This window comes from Chenopodium album, chromosome 11 (assembly GCF_948465745.1).
Source record: "Chenopodium album chromosome 11, dcCheAlbu1.1, whole genome shotgun sequence".
Classification (NCBI taxonomy): Eukaryota; Viridiplantae; Streptophyta; class Magnoliopsida; order Caryophyllales; family Amaranthaceae; genus Chenopodium; species Chenopodium album.
The window spans coordinates 44,039,947-44,058,165 of NC_137844.1; the positions used below are offsets into that span (position 1 = coordinate 44,039,947).

General features: G+C 37.9%; 1 protein-coding gene across 1 annotated transcript; it reads right to left on the reverse strand.

Annotated features, from left to right (window-relative positions):
- Positions 1-13,215: 13,215 nt before the first annotated feature.
- Positions 13,216-17,675, reverse strand: LOC145567592 (uncharacterized). Its single transcript, XM_081626903.1, has 9 exons — positions 17,506-17,675; positions 16,751-17,031; positions 16,266-16,631; positions 16,106-16,164; positions 15,916-15,996; positions 15,737-15,821; positions 15,554-15,625; positions 15,314-15,421; positions 13,216-13,853 (listed from the first exon to the last, which is right to left on the reverse strand). Exons 2-9 carry the CDS (start codon positions 17,000-17,002, stop codon positions 13,407-13,409), a joined length of 1,470 nt encoding a protein of 489 aa, XP_081483029.1. The 5' UTR covers positions 17,003-17,031; positions 17,506-17,675; the 3' UTR covers positions 13,216-13,406.
- Positions 17,676-18,219: the final 544 nt, after the last annotated feature.

The following is an 18,219-nucleotide window of genomic DNA, read 5'->3' on the forward strand; positions in this document are numbered from 1 at the left end:
TATTTCTTACGGTCATATGATGTTCCCTGCCTTCCTTTCTCCACACAAGTAGTCTTCCCCGTCACACCACCATCCGAACCCTTTGTAATGTCGCCATCAGTAGCAAGAGCAACAGCCACATGGCTATGCACAACATCATATGCAGCACCCTTATCCTCATGCACTGACACAGGTCACAACACTAATTCAGTACTCCCCTCAACAGCCATTGCCTCCAGTTTTATCGCCCTTTTCTTCGGAGAAGTCGAAGCCTGCGCTTTTAGAGAAGAAAATAGGAGCTCTCTTGCTGCCCCTGGTGGACCAATCTTATTGCTCTAGGGTCATTATAATCGGTTTTCTAGATTCTCCCCCTCACAACCATATTAGTTAGCCATGTCTTCTCTTTCTCCCTCTCCATGACAGGAACACAGGACCTTTGAAGAGGAGAGGCGGCCAAAAAAGGGCCGTATTGAAACACAACAGGTGAACCTCCTTCTCTGCTTTCTTTAACATCACAATCCTTATCATTATGACCAATCCTACCACAATAATAGCATAAATCACCCAACCTCTCGTATTTAAAGCCAACCCACTTAGTAGTATGGGCATCAACATCAACTTTTAACCCCCTTCGGAGAGGTTTGGTAATGTCAATTAATACTGACCCTAAGAAATTCCTCCCACCCCAAAGGATCAAAGTCATCCACCTCCAAGCATTGTTCAACACAGTCACCTACTTCACGCGCAAATTGCATATGACGCTTGCCAAAAGGTACATCAATAAGCCGTATCCAGAAAGGGCACGAATTGAATTCGACCTCCGACAGTTGTTCATCAGCCCTAGGCTCCTTCAACAACAGAATTTGGTTATCAAAAGCCCAAGGTCTTCCTTCCATCACCTTGTTCTTGTCATCAATGCTAAAGAATTGAAACACAAATAAATTGGTATCAATCATCCGCACAGCCACATTGTCATCAATTCACCATAAATTTTTCAGTACCCTTTTCATGGATTCCAAGTTGAAAGGTTTCTTCGTCAAAAGCTTTCCCACCAACGACAATGCAACCTTCGGATTCGACCCATTATCTTCCACAGCGTCGTTCGAACCCTCAAGCACCAAATTTTCCTCATTCGTCAGTTTCAAAATATCCCACTCCTTCACCAATTGATCCTCCATGACAAAATAAAAACAAAAAGTAAACTCACAGAAGAAATCACAGTAGAAAAACGATCGGATTTGCTTAAGAATACTAAGATTATGGAACCCTAGCAGGGACACTCGTACTCTCACTTTTCACCCTACTCGAAGGACTCAAGTAATATCCAATTAACAGTAACTAACTTAATCTATAACCATTATAAAAAATGCAAAACGAATTAACTGTAGCTTGTGAACAATTCTTTTGGGTGCTATTACATAGATACCCTTCATTTTAATGAATTGTCGAAATTGCCCTTGCTTAGCCAATTGCATTTGCTTGTCATCTGTAATGGAGAGTACAGAGCCCTTCCTTTGTGTTAGAATCCGCCTCTTTCTCTATGTATCCCCTTTCCTTTTCTTTGTATTTTCCTTATGTTTTACCTTCTAAGCCTTTTCTTTTTACCTTCTAGACTCTAGGGAGTATTATTGTGTTACTGTAGTTTCAGTGTTCACTTGTATTTCTCTATGCAATCAATATAAAGCTCTTTAAGTAGTAAATGGTTATTGAATCAAAGCTCCTTACCCCATTGCTATTTCTTTAAGACTTGTGTGTTGTTTAATCCTTTATAGATATTGTGCTTACCTTGTTTTATAGCATCCCCCGCCAAACCAAGAAACCTCAAAAGACGCTTTTATCTCGTCGGTTCTGCTTGTACCGGCTTTGAAGTATCGGTCGTCACAAGCCCCGACTCCACACCCGTTGTTGGCGAGTGCTTCTTTGAGATAACCTTGGTCCGTGTTGTTGTATTCTCACGAACCTCTTCCGCTCTAGGCTTGCGTCCTTGTCGCCAATAAACAAGAGCGCGCCGCTCGATCCGGCGTCAGAACTTCGGACCGTGATAGTTGGTATCAGAGCTGAGGCTCATTCTAAGCACTCCAAGCATGGTGATGCTTGAACATGCTGATACGTGGGAAGAAAGAATTGCTTGGCTCGAAGGCAAGTCGGAATATTGGGATGTACTCAAAGATAGAGTACCTAAGATCGAAGACATAGTGATAAAGCAAGCTGGGGAAAGGCTTGCGTCAACGGTGGACGGGTTGACAGAGTAGCTCAATTTCGTTCAAGGAATAGCAGACGAAGCACAAGACAAATGTGCTACCTTGATGCGTGCCCGAAGAGGACTTAGGGGAAGTGGGAGTAAGATAAAAGCTCCTAAACCTCGGACCTTTAATGGCACGAGAGACTCAAAGGAAGTCGATAACTTCATCTTCGATATGGAACAATACTTTCGCATATGCCAATTGGAAGATGATCTTAAGGTCGACACGGCCACAATGTATTTGGTGGACGATGCGAAACTCTGGTGGCGAACCAAGTACGCCGACATACAAGCAAAGAGGACGTCGGTAGATACTTGGGAGGATTTAAAGAAGGAACTAATAGCTCAATTTTACCCAGAGAACACGAAGTTTGTGGCTCGTACAAAGTTGGCAACCTTACAACATAAGACCTCTATTCGGGAGTATGTAAAAGAATATTCCGCGTTCATTCTAGAGATCCATGACATGTTCAAGAAGGACCGCCTGTTTAATTTTGTACGGGGCTTGAAGGATTAGGCCCAAATAGAGATTTGGCGCCGGAAGATAGACACCTTGTCGGGGGCCATAGCCGCAGCTGAAAGGTTGATGGATTACTCGTCGGATAAGGGATTTAACTAGAAGAAAGGAACTAGTGGGTCATCATCTAGTACCCCAAAGCGCAGCACTGGGAACTCCCAAGTCAGTTCGAACAACATGGGGATTAGGTACAAGAGTGGGGGAGACGACCTCCGAAGAAATGGAGCATTCACGTCGACCAACAAATGTGCGGCCTCCAGCTCCGCCTCGTGGAATAAGCCCCTCACTTGTATTCTTTGTCGTGAGCCTCACAAATGGTTCGAGTGTTGCCACAAAGGGGAAATTGACAACCTTCAGAAGAAACTCTCCTTGATGTCATTCAAACAGGAGAAAGTAGAAAGCAGGGAGGAAGCGGAGAACGACGAAGAGAAGCCCTCGAGACTAAGTTCAATACGTTTCATGTACTCCATGGGAGCAGATGCGTCGGAACTGATGTACGTGGAAGTATTGATTATGGGAAGAAGGTCAAAGCTATGGTTGACACTGGAGCCACCCACAACTTTGTCATTTGGGAGATTGCCAGCTAGTTGGGGTTGGAAGTGGTATGAGGCGGGGGCCGCATAAAGTCTGTCAACGCAGAAGCTCGCCCGATCCACGGTACCACAAAGAACGTGAAAGCCAAGATTGGAGACTAGAGTGGTACTCTCGACTTCACTGTGGCACCAATGGATGATTTCAAGATGGTATTGGGAATGGATTTCCTTCATGTTAGCAAAGCTGTCCCAATGCCCCACCTGGACTCCTTACTTGTTGCCAGCAATCATGGTTGACTGGGAAAGGAGATTAGAGGATGATGAGGCTGTAAAGGGGTTTCTTGAGGCTAAACACAAAGATGGGCACCTGGAGTTGTTCTGTACTGTTTCTGAAGAAAATCCTGACCAAACAGATCCAATTCAGACTGAAAGCCCAAGTCAAAACCCAAAGCTGAGCCCACCCAACACCAGTGACAGTCTTTCTAAGGTCAGCCCACCCCAATCTACAGTTACTAAAAAAGTATCCAAACCCCCAATTAAAGCAAAAAGCCCTGCTAAACACACTCCAAAAAAGCCTTGTACTTATTTAGTAGTGAGGAGGAGCCCCAGGTGGCAACTATCCAACCCAACAGAAACTGGTACTATTGTGAGTGAGCCAATAGTTAGGAGGAGTCTTAGGTTTTCTGAAGGGAGTGATAAGAGGGTGGGAGTGTCAAAGGAGAAGCTCAAACCTGGAATTGATAAAGGGAAAGGGAAGCTCATTGAAGAGGTTGGGTTGGGAAAAAGAGAGCCAAATTAGAGGGGAAAAGAAAGGGTAAGTGTCAAAAGAAGTTGTTCACTGATGATGAGGAGACTGATTCTGGATCTTCAAGTGAGGATTTTAGTGATATAGATATAAATTGGAATCCAGGAGAGGAGGAAGAGGGTGATTTTGAAGATGAGGGGTTGGATCAGGGTACTTCTAAGATTCTAGGAGAAGTGGAAAGGAGTTTGGCAATTGTGCAGCCTGGTGGTGTTTCAGGTCAGGGCAGTAAGCAGAAGTTGGATCAACTTGTTAAAGATATTAGGCAGCCTGAGGTTGGACTTAAGGAAGAAGACAGTGATGATGAGGAGCTGAGAAGTGAACATGGGTCTGATGAAGAGCAAGATAACAGTCCATGGTTCAGAGAGGAGACAGATTTCAAGAAACCAATTGTGTTGGTGAAGAATAAGAAGTTCAGCAACATTTTGGTGCTTAGGAAAGCCCTAAGAACTCATGCCATTGAAAATAGATATGAGTTTTATTTCTTGCACAACAACAAGGTGAAATTAACCACTTTCTGTAGGAGGAGATGTGGTTGTGTATGGGATTCAAAGAGGAGCAAGCTGCCTATGTGTAATTGTAGTGAGGAAGTTAGGAGGTGCAGATTCAAGGTGATTGCTAGGCCTCTGTTCAAGAGTTGTGCTTGGCAAATTCAGGACCTTAGGTTAGAACATAATTGTATGAGGAGCAACATGAATGCAAATGTGACTGTAGAGTAATTAGCTGAGAAATATGTTGAAGAGTAGAGAAGTAATCCCAGTTGGAAGATAAACAGCTTCAAGGATAGAGTTTTAAGTGATTTGGGCATTAAAATTGGGCATTACAAGGCATGGCTAGCTAGAGCACGGGCAAAATTCATGATCTATGGGTCTGCCATTGAACAATATGCTAGAGTATGGGATTATGGGAAGGCAGTATAGAAGTATAACCCAGGGACTGTAGTGAATGTGGTGGTTGATCAGTTAGATAGGCCAGAGCCACCTTTGTTCTTAAGGATGTATGTGTGCCTATCTGCATTGGTAAGGGGTTTCTTGAAAGGATGTAGGCCACTAATAGGTGTGGATGGATTCCATTTAAAAGGCTCTTACCCTGGTCAGATTTTGGTGGCTGTGGGAAAGGATGGGAACAACAGTATCTATCCCTTTGCCTGGGCTACTGTGGAGGTTGAGAATAAAGAAACCTGATGCTGGCTCTTGGAATGCTTGAAGCAGAGCCTTGATGATTTAGCAATGTGAGGTGGATTCACTTATATGTCAGATAGGCAGAAGGTTAGTTAAGAAACATCTCATTTTCCATTTTTGCAAGTTTGTTGAGATGTATGTCTGACTGACCAATATGTTTTGATCTTGTGTGTTTAGGGACTGCTTGAAGCATTTGAGGAGGTGGTGCCCTTTGCTGAGAAGAGGTTTTGTGTGAGGCATATATGGGCCAATTTCAAACTACAGTTCACAAGGTCCACATTCAAAGAACTGTTTTGGAATGATGCTAGAGCCACTACTTGGGTATGAAAGGCTCTTACCCTTATTATAAAGTCTTAAATTTGTTGTTGATTTTGTTGAAAATTGCATTGGTGGTGATTTGGTTTGATTAGTTATGTCCTTGTGTTTTGGTTTGTTAAGCGTTTTGGTTTGTATACTGTTCCTAAGTGTGCTTGTTGTCCATTTTGCTTAAGCATGTTATTGTGTTGGAATATTGTAGGCTGATTTTGAAATTGCAATGGAATCCATTAGATTCCTTAGTGAGGATGCATATGAGTATCTAGACAACACCCCTGCCCAACATTGGTCTAGGCATGCCTTTTCCACTAACTGCAAATCCAATATGCTTCTTAACAATATGTGTGAAACCTTCAATGCCTGTATTAGAGAAGCTAGGGATAAACCAATCCTAACCCAAATGGAGTGGTTAAGGAGATATGCAATGAAAATGCATAGTGACAAGTGGGAGGGTGTGAAAAAGGTACAAGGAAGGGTGATGCCTTATGTGAGTAAGCTGTTTGAGAGGATGGAGAGGGTGGCTAAGCACTACATAGTGCAGGTATCAAGGGATGATACCTATGAGGTTAACCTAAATGTAGACCAAGTGGCAGTTGACCTTCAAAACAGAACTTGCACATGCTACCACTGGCAATTAACTGGCCTCCCTTGTGTGCATGGGTTTGCTTGCATACTAGATAAGAGAAGTGACCCAGAATAGTATGTGGACCACTATTACACAAAGGATAGATATATTGAGGCATATGATTTGCCTGTACAACCTATGCTAGGTCCCAATCACTGGGATAAGGTTCAGGTAAAGGAGCCACTATCTCCACCGGTGAGAGTGATGCCTGGCAAACCAAATTCCAAAAAGAGGAAGAAGGACAGGGGTGAAGGTGTACCTGAGGCAGTAAAGGGTAGTACACAAAAAAGGCAAAAGAGGTGCCAAAAGTGTGTTCAGTTTGGTCACTATGCCAAAACATGCTCTAATGTGCTTGCAGAAATGACACAGTCTTCTTCCCATCCTAACACAAAGGGCAAGGATGTTGTAAACAAACCATGGGTAGTAGAACAAAGGAGAATAAAAGCAGCAAGGGATTTAAACAAGGTCAATTCTGAACATATTCCATGTTCATATGCAGCAAACAGATGATTTGGTTCTGTTTTTAATTGTTGTGTATTTTTTTTATGTGTGCAGAATACTCCTGGGGCATCAGCAGGTCTTAATAGCATTGCAAATAAAAAATTTCCACAAGAGGAGGCTAAGAAGAAAGCTGCAGCTGCTGCAGCAAAAGCAGCATCAAAAGCAGCAGCAGCAAAAGCAGCATCAAAAGCAGCAGCATCAAAAGTAGCGATATCACAAGGAGCAGCAGCTGCATCTCATGGGCCAGCAGGACCATCTCAAGGAGCAGCAAGGCCATCCCAGGGAGCAGCAGCATCATCACAAGGACCAAATACAAGGTCAAGGAAGTCTGCAGGAGCAGAACCATACCTGTGCAGCCAGACATCAACAACTACTACAGCAAAGAACACCACAGGAACCAGGACAAGCAAGAAAAAAATTAGTGTTTACTTTGAACTTTGATGGGTGTGTTCATTTAATAGCAAACAATATGTATTCAGTATGTTGAACATATATATTCAGTAGTTACTTTTTGTGCTCAGTCACCTTTTGTTGAACATATATGTATGTGTATATATAACATATCAATGTAATTCAGTAGACAAATCAACCATATATTTCAAATGCAAGAATGTTTGAAATTCATAATTTCATTGATTGTGAGCAAGTTCACTTGAAAGCAACATCAACTAAAATTAAAAACATTACATCACCATACTTGAACAGAATGTCCTGGATTCCGTCAAACTCCCCTAAACCAGTTTAATTACTACACTAATTCCTAAAATCATAACAAATACACTAAATGCAACTAATACAACCAAGTGAACTCTGTCAGAAGTGCCATTGCTGCCTGTCATCTTCTTCCTGTCACCAGACAAGGCCTTGCATTTAGTCTTCAATGTGTCAACTTCATTAAGCAAACACCTCCTTTGCCCAAGCAGATCATCAACCTCCCTTTGCAAAGAATTCATCTCAGCTTTCATCAACTTCTTGTCAACCAGCAGCTGGTTGATAACATTCCTTTGCCAATCAGTTTGTTCTGAGTCAACCCATTCAAAACATTTGCATCCCCTTGTCTCAGTGTTTGGATCCCAAAATTTGCAAGCCTTGAACTTGCACCCTGGTTTGTCCCTTGTCCAAGATGTCAGCCTTGCAAGTGGCAATCCACAGTTACACTTCTTTAGTTTAGAGGGAGATTCAGTATTCCAGGACATTTTAATTCTTGCAGATAGCAAACAAAAAAAAGGGGGCATTAGGCACAACAACTACAACAGAAACACCTGTTACACACACCAATCTCACACAAACCTTGTCAAACTGGTGGTTGAGCACCAAAATGAGGATAGCCAGGGGGTGGCCAATTCCCATTTTGTTTCTGCCTATACTCCCACATACAATCTGCTAAGAACCCAGGATCATCAGTGGTGCCAACATGAATGGTGTAGATGTCCTTATTAGGTAGCCTCCTAATCATTTTGAACACATCACCATCATCTTCTAAATCCCTATATTTCCCTTTATAAATATACTGAAATTTGGGAAACAAGATATCTACAGATCCTTCTACTGGATCATCCATTTCATGCAGACGGTCTTCAAACTCTAGGCATTTATCCATTAAGTTGTCTTTACCTATTTCTACTTCAATGTCAATAACTACCCTCAAGTACTTAAATCTGAAAACCACCCTATTCTCAGCCATTCTGTAAATAAAATTGAAACAAACATGCAACAAAAAAGCCCAATTTCAGATAAATTACTAACACGCAACATTAATTTCAAAAAACAACATTTCCCTAAATTATTCAATTCAAGAACCCTAATTTTCCAAATCATAAAATTATAACAACATAATTCAATTAAACCCACAATTGGCAATACAAATCACAATTTAATAACATATGAACCACAACTATAACACAATTCAACTCAATTCAACTTCAAATTTAGCATTTGTATACAAAATTAGTGAAAGCTGACCTCTTTTTTTCGCCTCCAACAGTGCTTCAGAAACGCGTCTACAATCTTCGCACAACCTTCGCAATTCAACAATGAACTAGAACCCTAACTTTAATTCAAATCCTTTCCAAGAAACTCACTGTTTTGATTCCAAATTTTAAACACAATCAAATGGGAAAAAAAGAGGAACAGAGTCATTATTTAAAAGGGGGGAATTAACAAACTAGCCGTTAATGTGGGACCCACTAACGGAAAATTTGACAGAATGTTGACGGAGGTACTAAAAGCTACAGTTATGAGTTTTTGGAGATACCAATTTAAAAATAAATTTTAAATGGGTACGAAATTTCAATTAGCCACATATTTGAGGTACCAAAATCCAAATTTTCCTTAATTCAATGTTTGTTTAATATATTTCACATACGATTCTTGGAGGAATAATAATTAGCGTGTATAAAGATGAAGTAATATCTGTCTGATTGTTTGAACATGGAAGTACTCCTCATTTATATTTAATGATAAAATATAGAGTCAATGTTCAACAATGCTTGACTCTAATAGAGAAGAGAGTGGTGGAGACTAGAGATAGAGTGAAACTAAGTGTAGTGGAAGATGGACTAAACCCTGTCATACCTTAATGGGCTAAATCTTGTTCTCGGTTACATGTTCTCAACTTCTTAATATATTTTCCAACTCAAAAAAAAGCAAGAAAAGTGTGGGATTTTGGGTACTTGCTAAGCTTTTATTTTTATTTTTATATTTTTATTAAACATGATTGTGCTTTGGTAGAATTTATCTAACTTCTACTTTAACTGAAATCTCTTTACAGGATTAATGATAATTTTTTGGCTTGGAATCAGCCCAAAACACTTATTTATATCAGCGTGGATTCTTTGAAAATGTCCGTACTTTTTTTTTTTTTTTTGAAGAAGATGTTTGTACTTGGAATAGTGTAGTATGGTCTCTTAAAACTCTTAGTGAGAGAAAACAATTAAGAGGCCTTGTCTAAAGTAAAATGTAGGATGTAAAATATTTATAATGACCTTTTTTATTAGCTCCTAATAAATATCAAGCGCTTTAAAGCTTTTTGATAATTCAAGGGACCACACGTGATCATTGATTCTAATGGTTATGACACACCATGTAAACTGCAACCATGTGTTGAAATAGCGTGACAGTAATGACTCTAATGTATCTGAGAACTTTAGAATACTAGCTCATCCTTTTTTCCTATGCTCCTCCATTTGCATGAACGTTACATACTTACATATCAAGTTATGTATACACTTTTAAAAATGTTATGTGCGAACACAATATTCTATTTAACCGAATAAATCGAAGATATACAATACTTTTGAAAAGAATTTAGAATTTGAAAAGAAAAACAATATTTTTAAAAAAGACTTTAAAAATTTGGAAAACCTAAGTGGTACAATGTAACAGGAGATGGAAACAGAGAGGAGAATGATTGAGAAGGGGGGGAATGCAAATAAATATTAACTTTATAAATTTTGAAAATCATAAGATAAGAAAGGAAAGGAAGGAGGGAGGAAGAGAAAGAGATGGTCAATTAATTGTCAATTTCATGTGATAAAAAATCAATACTAATGTGATAATTTGTCTAGAAAGTCAATCTGATTGATAACATATTTAGAAAATGAATTCAACCTTAAGGTAGAACGTGTTGGATTCTTGCGTAATATTTCCTTTAGTTTACATATATCACGTTTCTTTCCATATACATTGAAACCCTCTATTTTGTTCATCTTTTTATCTTCCAAAATGACCTTAATTAATGTATAAAAACACACAAAGGAGAAATACGCCATAATATATATATATATATATATATATATATATATATATATATATATATATATATATATATATATATATATATATATATATATATATATAACATAAATAAAGACATTAAATTTTAAAGGAATTAACCTAAAATTTGGGAACATGACTTGAAAATAAATGTCAAAATAACACTCATCACATACGAGAGAGGGAGGGAGAGAGAGAAAGAGAGGGGGGGAGTTGGAAAAGAGAAGGGCAACGAGAAAGAATGGGGCCGTGAGAGAGGGGGGCTGGAAAAGAGAGAGAGCAGGTTAAGAGAGGAAAGGACATGTGAAGAGAGGATAAGGGAAGAGAGAGTAAGTGGAAGAGAAAGGGGCTAGGGGGAGGGGAGAGGATGAGTTAGGGAAGGAAGGAAGGAGAAAAGAGAGAGAGAAAGGGAAGGAGTTGGGAAATAGAAGGGTCAAGAGAGAACGCGGGCCGAAAAAGAGACAAAGGGGCCGAGAAAGAGAGAAAGGGAGGACGAGAGAAAAGAAGTCTAGGAGAGATTGAAAGAAACAAAGGACATGAGAGAGGAGTTAAGAGAAAAGAGAAAGAAAGAGGGCCTAAGAGGGAGAAAGAAAGAGAGAGAGGACCAGAAGAGGGTGAGAAGGGTTAAAAGAAGAAGTGATAGAGTGATAAGAGATAAAGGGGCCTAGAGACACAGAGAGGGGCTGGAAAAGAAAAGAGAGAAGGAGGCCGGAAGAAAGAGAGAAATATATAGGGAAAAGCCGGGAAAGATAAAATAGCCGGGGGATATGGATTGGGAGAACAAGTATGCAGCTTATAATTTTCAAAGCCTTTTTAAGGATAGAACAAGGACAAGAGAGATTAGGAAAGAAAAAAAAAAGAGTGAGAGAAAGAGTTTCACCCAATAAAAAAGAAGGAATGATTGAGAGACGAGCAACTGCGGCCTATAATTTTCAAAGCCATTAAAAAAGTAAAATATTTTTTTAAAAAAACAAGGAGACAAGACCAAGGGAATAGAGAGAGAGAAGGCAGGTAAAAAAGAGATCAAAAGGGAGGAGAGAGATAGAGAGGAGGGTCTGGGAGAGAGTGAAAGAAAATTCTTTTTACACCTCATTATTGAGAAACGAAACGTTTTTTGGCCAAGACAATTACTTTTGCCTAAATTAGATCGTATATGATAAAAATAGCGCTAAAATTCAATATTCAACTCAAAGAAAAAATATACAAATACATAAACAGGCTTTGAATAAGTTTAGATCACACCAATTATGTAGACTAATAACAAAGAAATATGCAATTCTTTCATATGTATTGCATTTAATCTATTTTACATAACTTTAACCTTTAAAATTGCATTTCCTTATTACTGCTCCTTATTATCATAATCATTTTAAGACGGAGATATTTGAAAATTATTTAGCTACTCAATAAAAAAAACTATATTGCGTTCTAAAATAATATTTAAAATAATAATATCATTTTTTAAAAATCTTTAAATTCTAACAAATTCTAGATAGCTTTTTTATTTTTAAAGTTGTTGTTCTATAAATATTTCCCCGTAGAAACTTTATCACTACTCCTTGTAAATTAATGTATTATTGCTACTGCAAAACCCGAATACAACCACGAATATCACAAAAACCGAACACAACCACGAAGTTTATTTATCTTGCCATCGGGGGGGGGGGGGGGCACGTGCATCGCGTGTGCTCCAACGACTAGTTGAATTAAAAATATAATAAGATAAAGAAATTGAAATTTGTTCCACAATTGAACTTGGTAACTTTTTTTTTTTTTTGAAGCCATTGAACTTGGTAACTTAATAGTCTTAATTGCTTGGATTTTTTTTTCTTCTATAATCAATCAAATGGAAAATTTGCTAATTGCAGCCATATAAAGTTTGTATTTTGCAAATTGCAGCCATTTAAAAAAAAATTGCAAATTGCAGCCTGATTCAACTTTTTCATCGGTTTTACGTGTCGAAAAATATTCATTTAGTATTTTAGGGGCCATTTTAGCTCTTAAGAGTCCGAATTGAGCTCGGAATTAGCAAAAAATAACGTTAGTGCCTTGTTTTGCGTAACAAAAATATATCGATTTGTGGGCAACTATTTATTTTTTGCTGTTAAAACGAGGCACTTACGTTTTTTGCTAATTTCGAGCTCAATTCGGATCCCTTAAAGCTAAAATGACCCCTAAAACCTTAATCGAATATTTTTCGACATGTAAACCGATGAAAAAATTAAATTGGACTGCAATTTACAATTTATAAGCACTTTTAGGCTGCAATTTGCAACTTTTTTTTTTTTTTTTTTAAAATGGCTGCAATTTGAAAAATACTAACTTTAAATGGTTGCAATTTGCAAATATTCCCAATCAAATCCACCATTCTTGATGATTGTAGTTCTTAGAAGACAAACTGCTGTTACATATCTAGGATCAATATTATTGAAAAATAGAATTGATCATCAGCTTGCCCAACTAATTATGTACTCCATATTAGTTGGACAAAAATTATTGGCACAAAACAAAGGAGTTTAATCCTGATTCATGCTCATTGGTTTGCCAACTGAGGGAAATATCATTACTCTACTGATTACTATTAAAAAAAAAACAAAAAAAAAAGATCCCAGAGTTTATGTACAGAGAAATTATCAATGTTTTCTGAATTCATACTCTTTCTAGTGTTTGAGGCTGAGTACATGATGGGAAACCAGACCAAAGAATTGAATATTTTACCCAAAAACTATAATATTAATGAACAAAAAAAAAAAAAAAAAGACAACAATATATTGACGTTTAAGGTGCCAATACATAGGTTTCTCATCTTTTCCCCCTTAACATAACAAATTATAAATGATATACAACTCCCAATATACATATGCCCTTTTTACAAACAGCATCAACCTCAGCAAGCCGCAGGAAGTTTCAGCATCCACGAAAACAGAAACTCTTTCCTCAACCCCCAACCATAATTTCACTAGACATGGCCTCAGTTTTGGTAGCATTTGTTATCAGCCCATCGTCCTGGGAAATTTCCACTGCAGAGACTTGTTTTGCTTCCTCAGCAACCTCAAAAGGAGATTGAGGCGAATTTTGGGTTTCTTCCTTTGTGTTGCCACTTGATTTATCTTTTTCAGCTATTGCTTCCTTTTTCTTTGGTTTAGATTTCACATTCTCTTCGCTCCTGGCATTAACAGATTCTTGAGGTTGAAGCTTTGACTGGGATTTCTTGGCAGACTTTTTAGCAGCATCAGCACTTCTCTCACCATTTGCATAAACTCTCTTCACCACATTGCTCACACGAGGACTTACACAAGGAGCACTGAGTTCAGAAGCAGTATTTGCTGCAACTGGGCTCTTATTTCTGCCAAGCTTTGGAGATTTTGCACGTGTTGTCGGTATCTGTGAATTATAACATTATCAAAACAAGAAAAAACACAAGCTAAATGGAAGTTAAACATATGCAACAATGTAAGAGCAGGCACTTCAGTTGAGTAGGGGTATGAGCCGGGGTTTGGATGTCTGTACAGCCCATACACATAGTGATCTAATTTCAGCTGTATTGACTTTGCTTACACATACAAACTACAATAATAAGTTGTTTATACAATCTTCACTTTACCTTGAGATAGTTTTGTTAAACCTACTATGCTACTCCACATAAGTTATCACATATTGGTGTTGTATACTGCTTAATAGGGTTCCAACTTGGAATCTAACTTGAGCAATAGTGTTGCCTTCATTCTGCCTCTATACAAAGGATATTGTAATTCGTGAATGTGAAATTTTTACAAGTTTAGACTTCAGGGATAGCTGTAAGACAACATAATGTTTGCCATAACGCTTGGCAGGATTAGGAATTGAGATCACAAGGGGTTGGATGGTTCTTGTTAGTTCTCATTGGGGTTAGACTGTGATAAGAAAGTAACAAGAAGTGATAGAAAACAAAATGAATTATTGAGGGGATGGATCATGATTGAGTGCTCTAATACCATGTGAAGATTTAGGCAGTATTTCAGAACTACGTACTCCATATGATAAAAAGGTACACACATATATATAGGAAATTTAGCTGATTCAAGGAGAACATTAAGCAACAAACTAACAGCCTAAATTATATGGATGGATAAGAGCCATCCCTAAAGACCTAGCAGAGAACATGTGGACTGAGGTATGAGACTTAGTCAACATTATGTCCAACACATAATGGCCACATAGCCACGGGTGTGGCAATCCTTAAGTTTAGAGCCCGTAACATACAAAGCAAGAACAGTATACATAAAAGGCAGCCTGGTAACAGAAAAGAATATCCTATGGAGCAGGGAATGACAGCTGTTCCTCCACCAAAGAGATGCCTAAACACATCTGTTAAACATCAATACAAAACAAGAATTTCCTAAAGTATATCAGGCATTATACTTGAGGGTTGAGTTGCAGTTAAATTCTCACGTAAAGTTTTCAAGAACTACATTTTTACACAATATTGGTGAATCACAGAAAGACTTAACTAAACTAGGCCTTAACAAATAAGAGAGGCTGAAATGGACAGCTCAAAGTATTAGGGTTCTAAAGTCTTAAAATGAAATCCAAGTTCCTAATTGGGCAAGCCAACCAATACAAGCTCAGAAAATTTCTAGAGTCTTAAAATGAAATCCAGGTTCCTAATTGGGCAAGCCAACCAATACAAGCTCAGAAAATAAAAGGGGTGACGTTAAGGTGAAATTTCATTGATGCTAAACTAGCATCAATACAGAAAGTTCAAGGATACATTCTTTTATAACATTCAGATTAGAACATTGGAGCATTTAATTACGTAAAAAAAAAAAAAAAAAAATCAGTCAAGAATCACATGGCTAAGCTACCTTTTTTATTTCAACTTTTGGAGGAGGTTCTTTATAGAAATTTGGCATTGGTGTAGCTTTGAAATTCAAACTCTTTCTCAGCCGCCTGATCTCTGCCTCCTGGCTCTCCTGTACACATCAGAGAACATATATTTATAGATGAAATATGGATCAGATTCACTATACATATAGGATAGGTCAAAATCAAGAGAGCCATAACCATAAATAGACGTGTTTGTACAGAAAGCTGAGATTCAGTACCTTAGACTTGGCCTGCAAGTTAATTTTCTCTTCCTCTTTGGCATTTATCTTCTCTTCAATTTTCATATTGAACTGATGGAGTTAACAAACACCAATTGTTATTATAGTTGATAATAAAAGCTCAACAAAGTTGCTATTTTACCAGCTAAATATCAGATAACACACAACATTCCTGAATAATACCTCTCTTCGTTTTTCAGCACGTTCATCCAACCTGAATGCAAATCCAGAGGCACAACTCTTCTTTGATGAAGTATCATCTAGGTTTCTGTTAACATAGGATAACCCATCAACAAGATCAGATCAAAATACTGGTATGATGAACATCAGAATAACATAAAGTAGCAGGTTAAGAACATTACTGATTTGAATCCTTCGAATCATCACTATCCTCGACCTCAGGAAAAACTTCTTTGACAGGCATGGGACTTTGATCAACTACTCTGAAAGTCATTTAGAACATAATTAGCATCTTAAATTGCTTGTGTGCAAAAAAGTAGCATTCAAAGAAACAAGAAACGACATTTAAAATTACATGGTACCCAAACATACATGGATGATTCGGAGGTGTGACCATTAGCATTTGCAGCCTTTGAACCAGATTTTGCTGACTGATGCAAATACAAAAGATAAAGAAGAAGCGCCATTATGAATGGTGTTAAAGATCAATATATACAATCACAAAACTCAACACTAAAAGATCGAATTTTACCACAGAGCGCTTAATGCTTGGGGTAGATGCACTTGATGTTTGCTTAACAGATATCCCACTCTTTTTAGCATTTGTTTCTTTTGAAGTAACTTCACTCGGCGTTTGCCCATTTGTATGATCCATTACAGAACCCGAAGTCAATGATGCCTCAGAAGAAGAGGTATTGGCCTTTTTAACATTTGCTAGTGATTGCTTTGAGTTGGATTTCACAGGAGTAACATCAAGGCTTTTCTTCAGCGAGTTGCCAAGACCGCCTTTTGATGGGAACGAAAGACTCTGACTTAAACTCGGTTTCTGTTTACGAATGGAGGACACTCCACTCTTCCCATTAGCTTTCTCAGTCACCTTCTTGGTAGCAGCAGATTCCTGCATCCACATCAGCAAACTTTAGTTCACTCAACTCACACAATTGAAAATCCTAAAAAAGCAAGATTCAAACCCTCTTCCCTCCAAAAATAATCAAAAGTGGTATGATTAAACTATACCTTAGATACTTTTGAGATCTCAATCCCACCAGTTTTGGATCCTTTTGGACCACCAGATTTGATCTTAGAACCCTTTAAAGCATCAGACTTTACCACATTCTTCGAAACCACGTTCGATTCCGAAATCTTCCCATCATTAACAACATTCTGATTCAACCCCAATTCTTCAACAATGGGTTTCTCATCAATTCCAATTTCATTGACCCCATCATTCTTACATTCCTCAACAATTACCTCATTTTGAGACTCCATTAAAACAACTCCAAAAGCTTTCAAAATACCTATACAATATCAACCACAAACAAAAATCAACCCATAAATCACAATATTGGGTACTAGCTAGTTTCACACCCAGAATTCAATTACACCATCATAATTGATAACAACAAAACATGAGATAAACAATATTGTCAAAAGTGTGAAATGGTACCACATTAGCTATACCCATCAAAAAAGAAAGAGAGAATTGCCAAAAATTATACAAAATAAAACAAACAAAGCAAGTAGGGACAATTGGACCACAATGAAAAATACCCCACATAAGAAAAATTTCACTCCAACAATGTTTTATATCAATCATACATGTTATGAACACCAAGTGTTTGTTAAAATGTCTTAGAGAAAATTTTCAATTTTTTTTCCAGAATTTGGTCAAAATTTACATACAGATCTGCAAGATTTCTGCTAAAAACACAAACCCAAAAACCATAATAGATTGAAATTAATGAAACAATAATTAAAGGGTATTCTACTACCTTAGAAAACAGGATAATGGGGGTGGAAAACGGTTGAAAGAATTGATGAAAATGGGGTTTAAAGAATTAAAAACTGGAAAATCAGGTGATCTTTAAGTCTGACTCTCTCTAAAAAAAATAGAGGAGAGAGAAAGAGGTAGGACGGGATTTGCAATGGTAAGTTAACAGTAGTAGTAGTAGTGGACAGTAGTCGTAGTACAACAGGACAGAGATTGATTCATTTTTAACAGTTGCTTAGCACGTAAATTACTCAATTTTGCTACTGCTTCAACTACTTTTATGCGTTATTCTTACTATCACACTGGTTTTTGCTATTTGACCCCCCTTTTTTTGGTATACTAGTCTTAGTTTACAATCCCCATACACATTAGACTTGCTTATCGTCTCATCTTATTTTAGCTCAATTTATGGTAAGTTAAGTCTTTATAACCCAAATCCATACTCCGTATAAGTTATGAAATTTATGGTAAATATTGGGTGAGTAAAAGTAATGCACCTTTAAATTAATTCTCCGTTAACACATAATTGCACATACTAATGCTTCTAAGGCTTAATTTGGGTAATTAGAGTAGGTTATTGAATCCCATTTAAGGTAACCAATTTTATCAATTGGTCTTACATGCATCCTAATGCAGTTAGGATACATGCAACACCAACCTAATAAAGAAGCAGCTCAATTGCTAAACTCGCCCAAATGCCCCAAAACGAAAACGC

What these genes read in the sequence shown, in the direction of transcription:
- LOC145567592 (XM_081626903.1), bottom strand. Translation starts at nt 17,002, where the DNA reads ATGGAGTCTCAAAATGAGGTAATTGTTGAGGAATGTAAGAATGATGGG. An exon ending in GTGCTGAAAAACGAAGAGAG is followed by an intron (nt 15,626 to 15,736) that starts GTATTATTCAGG and finishes TAACTCCATCAG; the next exon opens with TTCAATATGAAAATTGAAGA. An exon ending in CAAAAGTTGAAATAAAAAAG is followed by an intron (nt 13,854 to 15,313) that starts GTAGCTTAGCCA and finishes TATAATTCACAG; the next exon opens with ATACCGACAACACGTGCAAA.